The sequence below is a fragment of the Nelumbo lutea genome, chromosome 7 (assembly GCF_056320005.1).
Source record: "Nelumbo lutea isolate HS-2025 chromosome 7, American lotus-T2T, whole genome shotgun sequence".
NCBI lineage: Eukaryota > Viridiplantae > Streptophyta > Magnoliopsida > Proteales > Nelumbonaceae > Nelumbo > Nelumbo lutea.
In genome coordinates, this window is record NC_142690.1 from 4144481 (window position 1) to 4163456 (window position 18976).

The window sequence follows — 18976 nt, forward strand, 5'->3', positions numbered from 1 at the left end:
ATTATTCACACTCTTCTTTTCATCATCATCTTCTTCTTCTTCTTCCAAACCTAATGTTATTTTTGCTCGTCATCTTCTTCTTCTTCCAAACCTAATGTTATTTTTGCTTAAATATTTTCAATAGATCAAAAAACCTTTAGCAGCTCACACGGCGATTAGCATTCACGATTGCTTTTCTATTTCAAGATTGATCTCTAAAAGGCTTCAATATACATTAACTTTATCTAATTGATAAAAAAAAATTATATTAATTTGTACCTAATCACCATGCCAAATGCTGCTCCCTAAGCTTCAACCAAGCAAAAACTTCAAAACCCTATTTTTTCTTCAATTTCTTCAATTTCTTTAAAATTGCTCCTAGGTGTAAAAAACACTCGCAATCAATCTCCAAATCTTTAGAACTGCTCGTCGCTGCAAGTCATCCGCCGCTACAAACTCACCTGCCGTAAAGCCTAGAAGTGTTGCAAATTGCAAAAAACGTTGGCTACCGCTGCAAACTCACCGTCATCGGTCGCCGTTAATCGCGATCGTTCAATGTGTGTTGCCATCGAACGTCGGAGGTGCTGGCCGCCGCAGGTGGCCAGTTGGGGGTGAGGAATGGCCACCGCTGCAAACTCACCATCATCGGTTGCCGTTAATCGCCGTTGGCCGATGTATGTTGCCGTCGAACGTCGAAGGTGCTGGCCACCACAGGTGGTCGGTTGGGTGTAAGGGCTGAGAGGAGGGAAGAACGAAGGGTTAAAACGAAAATGGGGTTCTAACCCTACATTCGATTAATTGATTTGGGATGGAGATATTAAAGTAATTTTATTTTTTTGTTTTTATTTTATTTTATTTACAACAGTAAAAATAAAAAAGAGAACCTACGAACCACTGTTCGGGTTGAACGATTTAGCAATCCAATCGCCTAGGTCAGCGGTTTTTTTACTTTTTCAACATTTTTTAGAGATTTCCTATTTTTAGTATAGCCAGACCCGGGGGCCTAACCGGTTACCAGTTTTTTCTGGTCCTATTTTGAAAACCATGTCCCAAAAACTTATGGCTAAAAACAGGCCATATATTGGATGGATATGGAAGATTTATCTATACTACTTTAAAGAGTAAGAATGGCCTCAAGAATATTTCTGAAATTTTTTAAGGACAATATTTATCCTCTATATTTAAATTTATTGATAAAAAATGAGGGCAAATAGGGTAATCGGTTCTTGATATTAAATGATTTGAAAATATGTAATTTTAAGATATTCAATGCATTCAATTCTCTCTCATCAAATGCAACACTTAAGTTATTAAGTTGCATTCATGTTCATTGAATCATATATTTAAGTCATTTTTTTTCTCATCATTAAGTTCTATTAATTAAATCCATACTTAATAAAATAATAATTCCAATAACACAAAAGCTTATACATTTAAAATCTACCTAGTAAAAACAATGTTTTCATCTAGGTGGTGGTAAAAAATTAAATCATTTAGGGTCAAATGGATTAATTCATGTTGCCATGATTAAATAATAAAATTAAAAAAATAAATAAATTAAAAAATTTGAGAACATTTTTAACATACATATTAAACAATAATAAGTATGATAAATAAAAAATGTGTTTATTAATGATGGAAATGGAATGTAAAATTTAAAACCAATTGGAAATAAAAATATTTTCCTATTCTCTCTCATTAAATCCTATATTTAAGATATATTTTTTCCATCATTAAATTCTTGTAATTAAATCCATAATATTAATTTTAATAGTATAAAAATAAATATTTTGAAAAGTAATTTGAAAACAAAACCATTTTTTTCCCTCTTGATGGCAGACAAGCAATTCGACCATTTGGGGTCAAATGGATTAATAAGTAATGTCATAAGTAAATAATAAAAAAATAAATTAAATAACTATGAAATGTAAGATGTATTTTTATTAATGTTGAAAATTAAATGACAAATTCAAAATCTTTCTAGAAATGAAATGATGTCATAATCAAATAATAAAATTTTTAATAATAGAAAATACAAAGAATCACAAAAAAAAGATAGAAAAAATTTTGGGCACATATGTAATGTATATTTATAAATAAAATAAAATGTTGGGTGCATCTCTAATATTATGCATTCATTATATTGGGTACATCTCTAATATCAATGATGGAAATGCTAGAAATCAAACTATTTTTCTTTCTAGATTGTGGGTTAGTAGTTTGAGTCAAATGATATCATAGACAAACAAAAATTAACTGTGATAAGTAAAAAATATTTTATATAATATAAAAAATATATATAATTTAAAAGAAAAATTATAATCAATTATCAAAAACAGTAAGAATATACTTAATCAATTTTCAAAAAATAAGAATAAAGATACTCAATTAACTAAAATATAAGGGTTATTTAAAAAATTTAACCATTTTATGTATGGGAACCCTCCATGTATTAGATGCGACACTGAGACACGGGATCGCGCGAGGCCGGAACGTTTTCTTTAGTTGGTAGGAGATCCGCATACGAGAAATTGGCAAGTGAAATTATCTTCCTCCACTCACTTTATTGGATGATACCCGCTATTGGTTGTCCGTTTGCACTTTAAATAAATAAAAGGGCTTAATGCGTACCCACAGGCTGAAGAGTTCCCACTTCCCACCGGTCTTAAAACGGGAATAATCAATTAAGCGTTGTGATTATCTCCTTAATTAACACTTAATCATTTTAGTTGTCTCTCAGGACAGCTTAATTGGTTCTTTCAAGGATTATGCCGTTGGATTGGAATCTTTTAGCTGGGGATTGATTGGATTCTACACGTAGGATCATGGATACAGCAGATTGAAGTTCGAATCAAAGAATCCAAATGGTTTTAGTATAAAAGAGAGGAGACGTAACGGAATAAAGAGCATAGTTCGACGAATTTCTTTTCTATATACATGTTTTTTTGCCTTACGCCACTATCCATCTTTGTATCTAAAAACTATCCCTCCATTGCATTTGAGATCGCTTCCGTGTGAATCAAAGTGGAAGGTTTTGAATTCTGATACTGTGCAAGCGATGGAGCTCCCCGTCATAGATCTTTCCCCATACTTGGAAATTTCCGCTAAATTTACCGGCGATCACCCGCCATGTCTAGAGAGTGAGCTCGACCCACAACTGAAGAGCCTCTGCTTGGAGGTCAGTCGGATCCTAAGCGAAACAGGGGCTTTGTTGGTGAAGGATCCCAGATGCTCTTCGGAAGACAACGATCGCTTCATCGACATGATGGAGACTTACTTCGAGAAACCCGACGAATTCAAGCGTCTTCAGGGACGTCCTCGTCTGCATTATCAGGTCTCTATAAAAAAAATCTTTTCTTGTTCTTATTCTATAGTTTTCCTTTTGCTATATCCGTTGATTGTTATACTTTCTATTTAATTTCTTGTTGGAAGTTTTCTCGCTCCGCTGTTTATTGTATGCCTTAGCACTGATATTTGTTAAGCTGTTGAAATTATAGCGATTTACGCTTCTCAATTCTGTTTGTAATGATCGATTTGGCCCTGAACTTCATGGAACTTTATTTATAGGCAAATGACAAGGATTCAATTAGATAAACAACTAAATTGGAGAAGTAAGTTTACTATACTTAATTAAGTAGATCTTATTGCGCGAGACTGCAATTTTCAGTACATCAACCAAAATGAACAGTCTGTCACTGGAATCTTCCTTTGAGCTTTTCTTCTCAGTTTCTTATAATTCACTTTTACCATCACGGCATCGCCAGAGCACTACCTTGGCACCAATTGAAAATGTATATGTTTTCATCCAGAACCGTGGCTTCGACTAACTACCCTGTAATTTGGTGTTAATTTCATCATCAATGTCATCACACCTTTGGGTGGACTTGAAGGGCTTTCTCTTTTAGACATCAGGGGTCAACTTAGTAATGTAGGCTTTTATTGTTGCTTGCCTGCTCTCAGAACCGTGCAAGCCATATAACAATAACCAAATTGGTTTTCTGGCTCTGAATATTTCATATCATGCAATTAAGCTTCAGCTGTATCAGTTTCTTCTCCTATTTCCTGGTCAGTAGGACGCCTGAAATAAACTAGATGATTACAAACTGCCGTACTTAGCTGTAGCTTAATTGTACTGTCTTCTAGCCATTGCAGATCAACCTTCCTTCTCCCATTTATGCATTCTAACCACTCAGTGCATCAATTTAAGTTGATAAAGCTCCTTAACTATCTATTTCTTTTTTGTTAGACTATTAATGAATAGATAATTTCAAAGATAAAATGCTATTCTAAGTCCATAGGGTATGGGGACTGTACAAGGGCTGAATTATTAACGGCTACAGTCATTGGGATTGGCTAAATGCTTAAATCCCTAATTTCAGAAAGGTAGTGGTGGAAGGGGGTTTGAAGGTGGTAGTAAGTTGGCTCAAAAATAACTACATTTTCCTGGAAACATAGGCATTTTATGAGGGAAGAAAAATCTATTGTTAGGGGGGTTAGAAGAACATATAGTTAGGTTCAGATTAGGCAAGGGATAAATAGGAATAAGCTGTATTGGGGGGGTTTGTTCCCCCGAGGGTTGGATTGTAATATGCATAATATATAAATGATACAAGTGGGATGAGTAGCAGATGCTAGCCTATTAAAATGAGTGCTTAGCACACAGTCATTTTTGTATAAAATTCTTTTATTAATCAATAACATTGTGTCTGGTGCTGACCATAAACAAATTCCAAAGTTAAAATGACAGAAACAAATCCTGTTGCCACCAGTGTTTGGGGTTATGGGTATGGGGGACAGGCTACCCCGTTGTGTAGCCCCATGAAGCCAAAAGAAAAAACAGAAACAAATCCAACTACATCTAATAATCTCTAAAACGATGTTATTTTACCACCTCAAATAAGGAATGCTATTAGTCATTCCAAAAGGCAGTTTTTTTTTTTTTTTTGTTTATTGCTATGTCTTCCCACATAATTATTTTACTTCTGATAATACACATAAAGTTCTCCCATTAAATGAATAAATGAATCAGGGTACTTATCTTTAATTGCATCATCTTTTTTCCTCCTTATTCTTTCCCATGTTAGCTTTCGACATTGTTATGGACTGAGCAATGGAAGATATGAACTTCCTCAAGTACTAAGCAGAATTAAGAATCTTAACAGCCTCATTACTAACTGCATCTCTGGGTTATTTGAAGAAGTTTTGCTTGATCTGGAATAACAGGTTGGTGTAACTCCTGAAGGGGTAGAGATTCCACGGAGTCTGGTAGATGTGGAAATGCAACAAAAAATAAAAGCAATGCCAAAGGAGCATCAACCATCCACTCCTGTAGGACCAGACCCCAAATGGCGATACATGTGGAGAGTTGGTCCACGGCCATCTAACACCCGGTTTCAGGTATCATAACTTTTTCTCCCATTTTGTTTTGGTGTTTTTTTTTTGTCATATTTACCAATACACCCTAATAACTATATATTTTGACTTGGCATCCTGATGTGTAGGAACTTAATTCTGAACCTGTTATACCTGAAGGTTTTCCTGAATGGAAAGATACTATGGATTCTTGGGGTTACAAAATGATTTCTGCAATTGAGGTCAAGCACTGTGCTTTTGCTTCTTTTCTCCTTCCCTTTATGCTTATACACTTTAAATTTGTTATTTACTTCAAAATTTCTTTTCAGGCTGTTGCTGAAATGGCAGAAATTGGGTTTGGGCTGCCAAAGGATGCATTCACTTCACTTATGAAGCAGGTAATTAAGATTAACAATTATCCATGTCTGAATGTCTACTCTTACCGAGTATCTATGTTGTCTTTCTCATCATGAGGATCTTCATGAATGAAAGATGATCAAGAACAAGAAATTAGCTTTACCTGGTCCTACTGGTTCTCAATGGCATTTTATTAGGAATGCTTGGATATTGCGATAAGTGATCTCATGGAAGTATTCAAGCATTTTTATGAGTCTGCAACCTCAATGCAACACCTCCACTTTTGATTTGCATTTCTCACAAGAACACTGCTCTAATAGGCAAATGGCTTTGGAGTTTCCTTCTAGAGAAGGACAGCCTTGGGCCTGTGGTGAGATGATTGGCATTTTAACCCTACTTTCCCTAACATCTTTAGCCTCCCCCACTCCAAGGATGTGATGATCTCCTCAATCATTTCACTAGGAGACTATATCTCTCTTGGAACCTTGATCTCTGCCCCCCCCCCCTCCCAAGGGTGATCTAGTTTCACTTCTATATTTCCTCTCTAATTTATTCTTCTCCTTTGCTCTCAATTATCATGTTTGGTCTCCGGTCTCTCTCTGCATTGGGTATGTTTTTAGCTAAATCCTTTTTGGATGTTATCATTTGTAACTATGCGTCAAGTATCATACCAATAAATAAGGTTTGGATTCCAACAGCTCTCCTTGGAATCTCCTTTATTTGGGAGGGTTAGATCAACATCATTTGTGATCTCCTTCGAAAAAAGAGGATTTGGATTCCCAAAATAGTGCTAGATCTTCGATTCTTCCCTCATGTTTGTGTATTGTGTTTATTCAATGGAGAATCTGTCACTCATCTCCTCTTGCATAGTGATTTGATTAGGAGACTTTGGCATCTTTTTTTATAAACTTGGAAGGGCTTCAATGATGGGTTGCCCTAGGTAACATCTGTGGTATGCTGAGTACCTGGAGGGAATGGTGGCAGAGGTAAAATCCATTGGAAAACCATCATCCACGCATTCCTATGGGCAGTGTGGGAAGAGAAACAAAAGAAATTTTGAGAATGAAATATCTTCATAGATGATGCATACAGAATTCAGTTTGACGGCACTTCTAGATTCAGTTGTAGGCTCAACCACTGTCCCACTTGTATGGCATCTTCCTTAAGTGTGACAAGACCATTCTTTTGACGTATACTGGTCTAATTAAGGATGTTGGTTCCACTGAATCTCAGATTAAAGTCCTTCATACGGGTATTCACATCACCAATCAATTATGCCATTCTCATTTAGTAATTGAGAGAAATTCTTCTAACAGCATGGGTAGAGCTAAACTCTTGTCTTTTCTGACAAGAATAACCATTTTAGTTCACATTCATAAATGGAGCTCATAGCTCTACAAATTTATCTCCAACCTTGATTAGTTGCTTTATTTTCAGGGTGCAAAACAAGTTAATGCCTATTGAGAAAAAAAAATTAATGCCTAATATGGTGATAAACTTTCATCTGTTTGCAAGTTGTAAAGTATTTATTTATTTATTTCTTGTGATTGATCATATACTGACATGGGAACATTGATAAGAATGGGTGCTTAGGAACTCCAAAACACAAGGGATATTCTTTATGTGGTTTAGAAAATTATATTTGATACAAGTCATATAACTATCTTATGAATTTCAAATTTCTATTATCCAATAAATGTTACTATTATATTAAGGTAGGATTTCTCTAGGTGTATGTGAACTGGAAAAGGGAATTTTGCAGTATACAGTTAAGTTGGCATAAAGCTGCTATTCAAAATTTATTACTTGCATTCTTAATTATTTGGTTTTATTGAAATTGCTACTACTAGTACTATTTCATAATCATTTCCCTACATGAATTATCCCTCAATTTTAGAAGAATTGGGCTCACATTTTCTGACAATTATTTCGTTTTGGAACATCAGGGACCCCATTTACTTGCACCTACTGGTAGTGATCTGCAACGTTATGGACGGGAGGGGACTGTTTTTGCAGGATATCACTATGACCTTAACTTCTTAACAATACATGGCAGGAGCAGATTCCCTGGTCTAAATATTTGGTTGAGAAATGGGCAAAAAGTAGAAGTGAAAGTTCCAGTTGGATGTCTCCTTATACAGTCAGGGAAGCAGGTACGAACAGAACAGTCATTGATAATCGGTGCTTGATCACTGATCAAGAATCCATATTTTCAGTTTTAGGGCAAGACATAGGCTATAGGGCTATAAATGGGCTAATTTGGAATTGGGTATGCCTTGATTTGAATTTGATCCTATTAATTTTCAAATTCTAATAAAATCTTACCCATCAGATTCTGATTAAACTCAGATCAGATTCAGATTTTCTGTATGATTAATAAATTAAACTAAAAAATTACCAAAATTTTATATTATATTTTATTAATAAATTCATTAGAAACAACATAGATGCTATATAATTAATAAATGAATTAAAAATAACTTCCATGAAACTTGTGAGCTTTAAATGAAAATATGATATGTAAACTAACTTTGCTGTTAAATGTATTTTAATTTTATATAAATATGTAAATACCTACTAATATTGTTGGACTTTGGTCTTCATTGAATTGGATTGGGGTGGATCCAAATTCAATCCAATTAAACGGATCTGATTTTTTAGACCCAAATCTAGTTTAATCAGATTGAATTTCAACTCCAGATTCAGATAATTGGGTATCATTGACAGCCCTAATAGGCACAATTTGATGGGTTCTCAGATAATAATTCCAGCAGGGAGGGTGCATGAAGTGTAATTTAAAAGTGGCATGTAAAGTCATGTCGGAAGTTTACACTTGAGCACAGAACTTCTGCTGCAGTTTTGCTGGTGGTGCCATTTAACAAGGACTCGTTTTTTTTTTTTTTTTTTGAAATGCTTTCATGTCAGATACTCTCATCTATACTATATAATAAAGCAGAAGATGGTTCTTTATCGTTCGCATCATTGAATTGATTGAATCAACAACCCTGCAAAGTGCATAGTGCAAACCTTGTAATTGATTCTAATACCATATCATCTGCTTCTTTTTTGTTAGATCCAGAAAGATTTGAATGATGATAAATTCTTTTGATTACCAGTTTCTGATTTTCCAAAGCCGTTACTGCAGGAGTCATCTCCTAGCTCATTGGTATGGTCCAGATGTTATAGCACATGCACCATATTGTTGGTAGTGAAGGAAACAGTACTTTTGAAATGTTGTTTCTGGTATTGGGTCATAATAACAATAATTCTTTTTATATGAACATTATAATTTAAGTATAATCCATTCATGTATTTTGTGTGGATCATGATTAATATAAAATGGAAGAGTTTTTTCTTGTAAAAATTGGAATTTTGTCTCAGTTTCTCTCTTCCCAATGTTCTTCCTTATTTTTTTTTCCAAATATGCATATTTTCTTAGTTGCACTTGCTTGTATTTCTTTGAAGTCTGCTTTTCATCAACCAATTTTCTTGGCAAAAGGTGAAAAAGAAATTTCCCCAGCTATGGTACATGATATTATGTTTAGGAGTTTTTCTTCTGCCTTTTCTGCAGCTAGAATGGCTGACTGGAGGGGAGTGCTTGGCAGGAATGCATGAGGTTGTTGTGACTAGTAGGACAATCAGTGCAATTGAACTAGCACAGCAACAAAATCACAGCCTGTGGAGAGTTTCTTCAACAGTGAGTGAAGCCAACTACCTGCTTCAAAAATTTAACCCTTTTAAAAGTTAAAGATGGTCATTTTATTTGGAGCTTCATAGACTAAATGTTGAATGTTTCCCTTTTTGGTTAACCAGTTGTTTTCACACATTGCATCCGATGCCATGCTACAGCCTTTGGGTCACTTCAAAGATTCCCCACTAGCTATCAAGTATCCACCCATCTGTGCAGGAGAGTTTGTCGAGCTAGAGCTTGCAGTAATCAATCTAAAAGGAAAGAAAGAAGAAAAATGATAAACTGCAATGGGATGAAGCAAGTTGTTGGCTTCTGATAAGGCCTTTCGCTTTTTTTGAGGATCTAACCGAATTCACAAGGGAATGGAATGCAATAGTGAAGTCTCATTGTTCTCTGACCAGAACAGGCCTTGGTATATATTACAGGTGATTTTTCTTATTGGAATGTTCATCTAGGAAATTCAAAAAATGTATTGAACATATACTGAACTGGTGGGAAGACCCCTGAATGATCATGATTTTATTCACAATGTTGGCTGTTTCTTTTCTTTTCTTGGTTCTCTTTTGACAAAAATAACTTTTTTTGTTCCTGTAAATGTTTTAGATACCAGACCAGACATGCTGGTTGAACTGGATTCAACTGGATCTAGACCAAGGTTTAAAATATTGACAGGCACGATATGAAAATATTGCATCTCGTGCATTTCAAACAGTGGATTCTTAATTTTTTTTTTTTTTTCAGCCTGATAATTGACGGATAGGCTACTGAGGATGACTCCTAACATCTGAAACATTCAAAACCCCCCAATATCTCACTATTTCGAGTATCGAGGACCATTGATACCAATACAATATACATGATACGATATGTATCCTTGATCGACATTTCTGGTTTGCTACTTCGCTTGCTCATTCATTTTTAAAGGATTGGTTGTTTCTATTAGGAAAATGTATGCTGGGATTCCTCTCCTTGAAATAGTGAGAACTGAAATATTTAAATAACCACATGCATGGTTGGAAGGTTTTACTAATCAGTTAATATCCAATCCGTTTCTCCTTGATGGAAGTCCATGATGCATTGCATTAGGCACTGCAGATTAACAGGGTGTTTGGTTCTGTGGGCGTTTATTCAATAAATGCTGCCACTTAGGTGCCACTTCCAGCAATTCTCCTCTCTTGTTCTTCTGAATGCATCGAGAATGGCAAAAGTGGACTTCTGTTTTTGTGCATGCCTACCATTTGGGGAAATTGTTTTTTACAGCTTCCACAAATGGTTAGGCGTTTTTTCACTGTTACACTGATGTGGAGCATAGTAGCGCCTAGTTGTCATAAACAATTATAATTATTACTTTTTTCAGTATTGCAAGCAAATAAAGTACAAATGTTGAATGAAAAAACGTTAATGGAACCAAATACATACTAGATCTAGCTATGAATTTCATCTTGTATTTGGGTCCTCATGAGTGATGATCAACTGGAGATGCTGTCAGGAAAAAAAAAACAGCTTTAAACTCATTTTCCCAAAGTTCTAAAGTGGATGAGAATTCAGCACTGGCAACTGGACTCACACTGTGGGAGCATCCCCATCCCATTGATCACTATTCCCAGTTCAAACTAAGTGAGCTGATTTTTCATCTGATCTATACAGTAGAAAGTTACCCAATTAGCTTGACTAGGGGAAGTTGCTCCTTTGCCTCAGAATTGGAATCAAAGAATCTGTTTGAGAATACAGTGCAGAAAAGAAATATTCATAAAATTTCTGTTCTGTTCTTTGGTCAGAATTTGTGAACCAGTTTAATACGTCATTGAATCATTGGTTTATCCAATACCGATACTTCAAACCACGCACCTTTCTCTTTTATATATATATATATATATATATATATATATATATATATATATATATATATTATTCAGGATTGGACTATAATATGGAAAAGATATGATATCTGAAAAACTTCTTACCAGTCAACTAGAATCATAAACGTGATAGCCAATCAGGTGTTATATATATATATTCTGTTTTTTCCAAGAAATCACCAAAGAGGTCATGAAATATGAGTTAAGAAACGGTTTAACTTGCTATGCTCAATGCACTCAGCTCTAAAGCAAGGGTAGCACACAAAAACGGCATGAAGCAGTATGGTTTAGGTTAGGAAAACAGTGCACGATTCATGATAATAATGAGCCATTTCCTGGGTATATAAAACCTATTTCTTGGAGAGGATTCTCAAAATAGAGACAGAAGAGGTAGGATTCAGCCATGAAGGTTGGGAGTACTAAGGTGGTGACATTTCTGGTGTTCATGGTGGCCATGGCCAGCATGGTGGAGCATGGAATGGGCCAGGGATGCAGCAGCACATTCTTCGCCGCCCTTGTCCAGCTGATACCATGCAGACCTGCTGTAACCTCTTTCAGCCCCCTGCCACCAACTGAGGGTTGCTGCAATGCTGTCAGGATGCTTGGGCAGCCTTGCCTGTGTATGCTCGTGAGTGGCCCTCCAATAGCAGGCGTTGATCGCAATGTGGCCATGCAACTCCCAGCAAAATGTGCTTTCAACTTTGAACCATGTAAGCATCTCCTCTATTTATATCATCAACTTTGAACCTGTTTATAGGCCGGGCTTTACACTGTTTCAAGCTCGGACTTTAGAACGGGTTGGAGCCCATTCAAAATTTGGCAAAAACTAACCCTGAGCCCAGCTCATGAAGAGGCATCATAACTGTATAATTGGATGTTGATAGATGCCTCCTCTGAGAAGGAAAGGGGAGAATGACTGATCAGCCCAGCTCAGCTTTCTTAACCCCACCATACAGGGAGGATGAATCCTGACCTTGGATTGATGCAAAATCCACAGACAGGATGCGGTTTATAGGGGAGGCTACTAGTAGACTATGGGGGGAAGGCTGTAATTTCAGAATTCTGCATTGACTACAGTGTACTTCTCCCAAAGGAAAATGTGCAGTACTGACCAAGCTTTTTTTTTTGTAAATATCATCATCATCATCATCATCTAAGCCTTATCCAAATTCTATAGATCGGCTACATGAATCCTATTTCACTGTTCTGTTTTGTTTTAATATCACATCCATTGTTAAATTATGAACACTTGTAAATGTGTATTGATGCTATTGAAAATTATTCTCAAATACAGGTCAAGTGGGTATGTAGACCGGGATGCAGTGCCTCAAATCCTTGACAAATAAAGTTATAGAGAGAGAGAGAGAGAGAGAGAGGCTGAAGACGTCTTTTATTAATGTAAAATGATGCTAATGCTGCTAATAATAACAGCATTCCTCAGTCTGGGTTATTGAGTTATTGTATTCCGCTTTTATAGTTTGTCCTAATTAGTTAGTTACTTTGCTTCTTTGTTTCTTCCCATTTTCTTACTTGCATCTTTAGACTGGGGCGAACATTACTATTAGATAAAACTGCAGTTTTTGCTTCATTTTTGGGTGCAAAATTTATACTGCCAATGAGCGCAAGTTTTATGTCAGATGTGCAAATCTGTAAACAAACAGAACCTGAAATTTTTTATGAAATTCGTGTGAAGGCTCCTACCATGAACGTTGGAGCACGGATCTGCTGTACACAGAACGCTGCCCGCATCCCATGCACGATGTGTGGCTACAATGTCCTAATATCCTATGCATAGCATGTGCACACAGCAGATCTGGAGTTCTGGACTCTCAACATTGGCCCATCAATGCGACGGGCTTTCACTAACTTTAATAGGCCTATCAATGCACTGCAAGGCCTCACTACAAAATAAAGGTTGTGACATGGCCCATTAAAGGTAATAAGAGAAATGTTTTAAAGGTGTGTATGACATGTTTGTATCTTTTTTTGTAAGGATGAAATCTCGCTATTACCGGGGTTTGGTTGGGATACGAATCCAGATCACCTGCCAATAAAAACACATTCCAGCTCTCTATCAATATAATCTCACATCACACATTTCATACATGGTGGGGTCCAGTCTCATAGTGAAATGTGCCGTGTTAGATCAAGTTAATAGAGGGTTGGAGCATGTTTTATTGGCAGAAGATCTTAACTTATCTTGTACTTAAAGGGTGGTAATACTTCACCTTTTGGTTAACTGAACTGATCAGTTTAATTTTATTTTGATATTTTTGAAAAATTAAAAGACTAGTTTGATTTTTTATTAGCCTAAAAAAATGGTGGTTAATCGAACTAACTGGTATATGTATTTATATATTTAATATATATCATACATTATATTTAATTATTTATAATATATAATATTATAAAAATGCATATTCATAATATACTATATATTATTTATTATTTATAATATAAGATATTATATATATTTGGACATTTACTTATAAAATATATATTATAAATATAAAAAATCGAGAACTAAACCAGTCAAAAAAAAAAAAGTTGGTTCATCGGTTTCGTTGCAGTTCGGAGATTTGCAAAAACCGTGACATCCCTAATAAAAATCCCTTCGAATTTCTATATTTCAGCACTTTGCCCCCTAACCGGCAAGCATTGTTGGTGGTGAAAGTAAAATTACTAAATTGTATATTTGAGATTCTATGTGGTTAATAACAACAATTATCATAATGATGAAAATAGCTATTCTAAAGTACAAATTATTCTCGAGAGGCTGCTGCTGAACTAAAAGTTTAGAACGGTTTTTGTTAAATGAATTAAGAATAATATGTTAGAATTAAAAGTTTAGAAAAATCAGGGCAAATGGTCTCATCAAATAACATAAGATTAATTTGAGACATTTAAAATATTTAAAAGAATATATAAAAAATTTAACTGACGGAATGCTAATAGGGCAAGAATCCAAAAGTTCATGAGGGTTCTTTATTTGTTTCAAAACAAAGTTCAGGGGCTAAAGAATCACTACCCCTTAACTACAGGGTGGCTTCCTGTAATTTATCCTATCTTTATTAACTGTTCCAACACGATCCAACATATGTCTCCAGTACACACACATGTCCATGGTGGATATCTGTCTTATGAGGCTGGATCTGCTTCTTACAAATCGCACCTCACTCTAATCTCACAGACACATTCCGCCATGTATCGAGAACATCTCCCGTACTTATGTGGGAGATGCTTTCCATGCACGGTGAGATGTGCCTGTGGGGTCGGCGTGAGATGCGCTCTAATCTGCGGACACTGCTCAAGTTGGAAGGTGTTGGAACGGCAATTTACCCAAAACTTCAATTAAAATTTAAAACTATAAAAGAGCTTTCGCGGCAAATACCAGGGATGAAGGAAGCGAGCTTGCGGAAGCGGAAGGCGGGAAACCCAACCATAGAAACTGCCTCAAATTAATAAAATCCCCTCTGAAGCTCTCTCCACCCGTCTAAGCATTCAACCGTCGGAGCTCGGATTCATCACTGTTACTTCCTAATGGACAAATACGTAGTTCCTCTCTCACCTTCGCCTGAAAATCCTAAACCCATTAGAAGGTAACATTCTTAACATCGCTCTCTCTTAGCTTTTCTTGATGGCTTTGCTTTTATAAATTTTGGTGCATACATAGTCGATGTAATTCTTCATTTGTAACAAGTATTGAACCGAGCATTGCTGTTCATTGAAGGCCCAGGTGGAAGAGGAGCATTGTGGAACTAGATGGCATGTTATCTTCCAAATATCGCCACGAAATTTCTAGTTTGTTGCTTGATTCCTACTCCGAGGTACACCTTTTTTATCTATTTATGCTCGAATTTGAATGAAGAACCTCTGATCGGTGTGTGTCTGTCAACTGATTTAATCGGAGTTGATTTTACCACAGTACTGAATTCTGTGCTATATTCTTATTGGTAGATTGGAGCTTTTGGCCATTTATACCATATTGGCGGAGCAAAATGCCCAACGCACGTATGGAATTTCATTATCCAGCTTTCAGCGTTTGATTCCTGAAACCTGATTATTTATGTATTTTACGGAATGAATTGAAATATCAGAATTTGTTTTGCAGATGAATCGAGTTGGTAATGTCACCAGTACAAGTAACCAAGTGCCTATTAGAAGGTTAGTGCTCTGTTTTGCATTATCCAGTGCTCTACATTCTTTACGTAATATTACTTATTCCCCTAACCGCCTACAATCATCACTTGAAGCACAGTTTTAACATTCTTGTCCATGATATGGATAATTATGTCAGGAGGTGTGGTTGTCCAGGGTTCGACAATGATATGGAAAAGATAATATCCGAAAAACACCTGACCAATCAACTGGAATCATAATCGTACAATATGATGAAAATTGACACAAATTAATAATAGCTACCTACAATATGATGTTGGCAAATGAAATTTTTTGGAAGGCAGCAAGTAGAAGACATAAAACCTAACAATTAGAGTATTATGATCTAAGCATGCTGATTGACGCCCTTTAATCTGAAATTGCCTTATTATTGTTCAAACTCCTTTAGGGCAAAAGGAGCCAACTTTGTTTTGCTGATCTTGAGGTTGGCATTGCAAATGAACCTAGGATTTTTTTTTTTTTTGTAGAAAATGAACCTAGGATCATGCAATAAATATAGATGATTAGGAAAAGTATGATTAGAAAGTATTAATGTGTCCATACTTTTTTTGGGGGCTGTGTTTGTGTGTGTGTGGGTGTGTGGGAGGGGGGGGGTATAAATTGCAACAAAAGTAAGGGTTATGGAGATGGGACTATATGTTCTTGGATTGTAGAATCTTTTTTCTGCATATTTGAAATGACTAACCCCCAGTATTCTGCTGAAATGTGAAATTCAAAAACTAAAGCCTATATCAGCTTAATTTCTTTCAGTTCTGAAATGGATCGAAACGGGGAAATCTGGAGACAAGAGGAATTGGTCTCCTCAATTCCACCTCCAACATCAATTCCTCTCCCATCCAAATGCAACTTAGTGGTTTTCTTTTCTATAAACACCTTTTCCTTTTGTTTAGCACTTTAGCTTCCCAGGGAAAATTGTCTTTTTGGTTAGAGCAGATTGAGAATCAGTCATTGAGGCACTACTGAAATTCAAATGGCGAATCATTTCCATCAAAGAGACAGAGGGAAATATTATGCTTTTTGTCCATTACATCTTTTCTTGAAAGGTATTATGCATCTTTATTGCTTTGTTTAGGACAGAGTGGTTATTCCAAAAGAGCTTATGGACTGTATTATTATCCAGTCCACCCCTCTGAATACCCCAGATACCTGGGACTAACATTGAGTGATGGCCAATGTTTTAAGATTTGAACTGGACATAAAACTGGAATGCTCACTGGGTCACATTTTTACCAGTAACTGGGAAATTAGCCCTTTCAAAACATGAAAACCATTATTTAACCAAGACCCAGAAAGGGCATTGGGCCACTGTGTCACCAATTCAACTGTCCGATCAATGTTTTAAAAGGCATGGGAGGCATACTCCCGGAGGTATGACTCCAGGCGAGGTGCCCCCGGAACACCCTGAGGTGTATGTTGGAAGCATTTATGCTTATGAGGTGTACGCCTCATGCACGTCTTGCACACAAGAGAAACAAGAACTCTTCATCTCCCTCCTCTTGAGGAGGTTTATGCCTCCTTGTGCTTGGGAGTCTTACACCTCTTGCACTTTGAACTATGCCTCATGCCTCCAGGTAGTGGAACACCTCAAGTCATGCCTCCATGTTTTAAAAGATTCCAATCCGGTCTAGTCCAAGTCTTACAACACTAGTAGTGGCCTTTATATAAATATGATGAGACAGCAATATCTTTGAATGATGCTTCGACCTCCAGTGGTCCCTCAGCAACCCATAGCAATGGTCTTTAGTTTCTAAAATGATCCCCAATGTTCCCTTTGAGCTTCTTGCAACAGGATAGGGGTTTTTCCAACCTTAGAAAATTAATTCTCAAACCCCCATTTCTTTTGATAGTGAAAAAGGTCAAAAGGGCTTGATATTTAGTTGTTGTGATATGAAAAATGGTTAATTCTTTTTATGCTTTGACACTGACAAGGAACTGTTCTCTAACTCAAACAAATTGATGTCAGAACTCTCATGAGGATCAATCGAACTGAGCTTTTGGGCTTGCTATTGAACCTTTGCTTCATGGGTCTTTTTTCTTGGAGGGGAAGAATTCACAACAAAAGCCTTTTTGGAGTTGGAAAAAAATGGTCTGGGTGTGGATGATTTTAAGGCAGATGTTTGACTTGTAGCTGGTTATTGTTCAAGTCATTTCTGGGGTGTGGGGTATAGAGGGAGATCTGTGGATCATTTGTGGTGGTTTGTTAGTGAGATTTTTTGGTTTAAGGTATGGGAAGTAAAAATGTGTTATAACTTATAAGGGGAATGCGAGGGTGCTGGTTTTTGGGCTTTGAGTCTTTTTTCTTCTATTTTTATTGTGGGTGATATCTTATCACCTTTTTTCTTGTAATCTCTTTCTTCCTCTTAATAAAATTTTCTTTTTGATTTATTACAAAAAAAGGGATATTTCAGTTCCACATTGGAAACTAAAATGCTCAAAGGTTTGAGTTAGCTCTATGTTAGTTATCTACAAATGTATTGATTTTGTTATAAACATGTATTGATTATATATTTATATTATATATGGTCTAATGGGCATGTGATATCATTTCATATATGTAATCCTGTTTCTTTCCCTATAACATATTCTACTTGTTTCTTCTTCCATCTCTTGATCTGTGGTCTATATTTTGTTCTTTATACATGTGTTATTATGTTTATGCTGACATCTATTTTATTTTCATATGATGTCGGATAACTTTTCTCTCATAAATTTCTTTTCAGGGAGGGCATTTCTGGGGTGGAATTTGACACAAAGGTGAATGATGGATCTTCATATGCAGTGTCATCATTTATCAAGTGAAGACATTTTGTGATGTTCCTGGTTGATTAACAGTGTTCAAACTTTTTTTGTTAATATATGTGTTATATATTGTTCTTGCCTGCAGAGGGTGTAGGATCTGGTTTTACAAAATAAATATTCTGCCTGATAATATGGTGTATTGGGATTCTGTGGTTTGCAATAAATGTATGGGTTTGATACTTTGCTTTGGCTGTTTTGAAGAATAAATACTACTAGAGTTTTTTTTTTTTCAGAAGTTAAAAAATATTTTCTTCAAAAAATATAAAAGAAAAAGAAGATAAGTGTTCCATATAAAGTTTGTCAAGTTATTTTTTGAACCTTATAGCTACCAAGCTTGGGGTTGATTGGGGAAACTGGAGAACAAGAGATCCTCTTCCTAACTAGGGCTGCTCTTTATGGAAAAGCATAATGAGGTTCTTCCCCTTGTTTGAAGGGGGTATCAGTCTTAAAGTAGGCAGGGGGGACATGGTTAGATTCTGGAAGGATCATTGGTGCTTGGATCACCCTTTGGCTGAAGAGTTTCCCCTTCTCTATCAGTGTGTTTCCAACCAGAATGCTTCGGTGGCTGATTTATACACAGTCTCAAGTAATGAGGTGACTTGGGTTCCCCAGTTCAGAAGAGGCCTTTTTGATTGGGAAGTACAAGAAACTATGAGCTTGCTGGAAACTTTACAGGCTCAGAGCATTGACTTTAACCAGGATGACCAGTGGATTTAGACTTGGTCCAACGAGGGTAGTTTCTCAGTAAAATCAACGGCCA

General features: G+C 36.1%; 3 protein-coding genes across 5 annotated transcripts in view; all 3 read left to right on the top strand.

Annotated features, from left to right (window-relative positions):
- The first annotated feature begins 2758 nt into the window (after window positions 1-2758).
- On the top strand, window positions 2759-9926 carry LOC148844730 (2-oxoglutarate (2OG) and Fe(II)-dependent oxygenase superfamily protein). Of its 3 annotated transcripts, XR_016101987.1 has the most exons (8): window positions 2759-3313; window positions 5203-5376; window positions 5481-5573; window positions 5661-5729; window positions 7635-7841; window positions 8762-8854; window positions 9260-9385; window positions 9502-9926. XR_016101987.1 is itself a non-coding variant. In XM_088953663.1 (7 exons), exons 1-7 carry the CDS (start codon window positions 3038-3040, stop codon window positions 9655-9657), a joined length of 1101 nt encoding a protein of 366 aa, XP_088809789.1. In that variant the 5' UTR covers window positions 2903-3037; the 3' UTR covers window positions 9658-9926. The 3 variants fall into 3 exon arrangements, 2 of the variants coding, with proteins under 2 accessions (XP_088809789.1, XP_088809790.1); XM_088953663.1 differs by lacking the exon at window positions 8762-8854 and having other exon boundaries at window positions 2903-3313; XM_088953664.1 differs by lacking the exon at window positions 8762-8854 and having other exon boundaries at window positions 2903-3313; window positions 9538-9926.
- Window positions 9927-11568: 1642 nt separating this feature from the next.
- On the top strand, window positions 11569-12826 carry LOC148844731 (Bifunctional inhibitor/lipid-transfer protein/seed storage 2S albumin superfamily protein). Its single transcript, XM_088953209.1, has 2 exons — window positions 11569-11948; window positions 12533-12826. Exons 1-2 carry the CDS (start codon window positions 11642-11644, stop codon window positions 12547-12549), a joined length of 324 nt encoding a protein of 107 aa, XP_088809335.1. The 5' UTR covers window positions 11569-11641; the 3' UTR covers window positions 12550-12826.
- Window positions 12827-14631: 1805 nt separating this feature from the next.
- The window catches only part of LOC148844732 (Transducin/WD40 repeat-like superfamily protein), a 34199-nt gene continuing 29854 nt past the window's right edge, over window positions 14632-18976 (top strand). Inside the window, exons 1-5 of the mRNA XM_088953665.1 lie at window positions 14632-14837; window positions 14969-15065; window positions 15196-15249; window positions 15350-15402; window positions 18138-18171. Coding sequence (XP_088809791.1) covers window positions 14779-14837; window positions 14969-15065; window positions 15196-15249; window positions 15350-15402; window positions 18138-18171 — 297 coding nt within the window. The 5' untranslated portion in view covers window positions 14632-14778. The remainder of the gene's footprint in view (window positions 14838-14968; window positions 15066-15195; window positions 15250-15349; window positions 15403-18137; window positions 18172-18976) is intronic.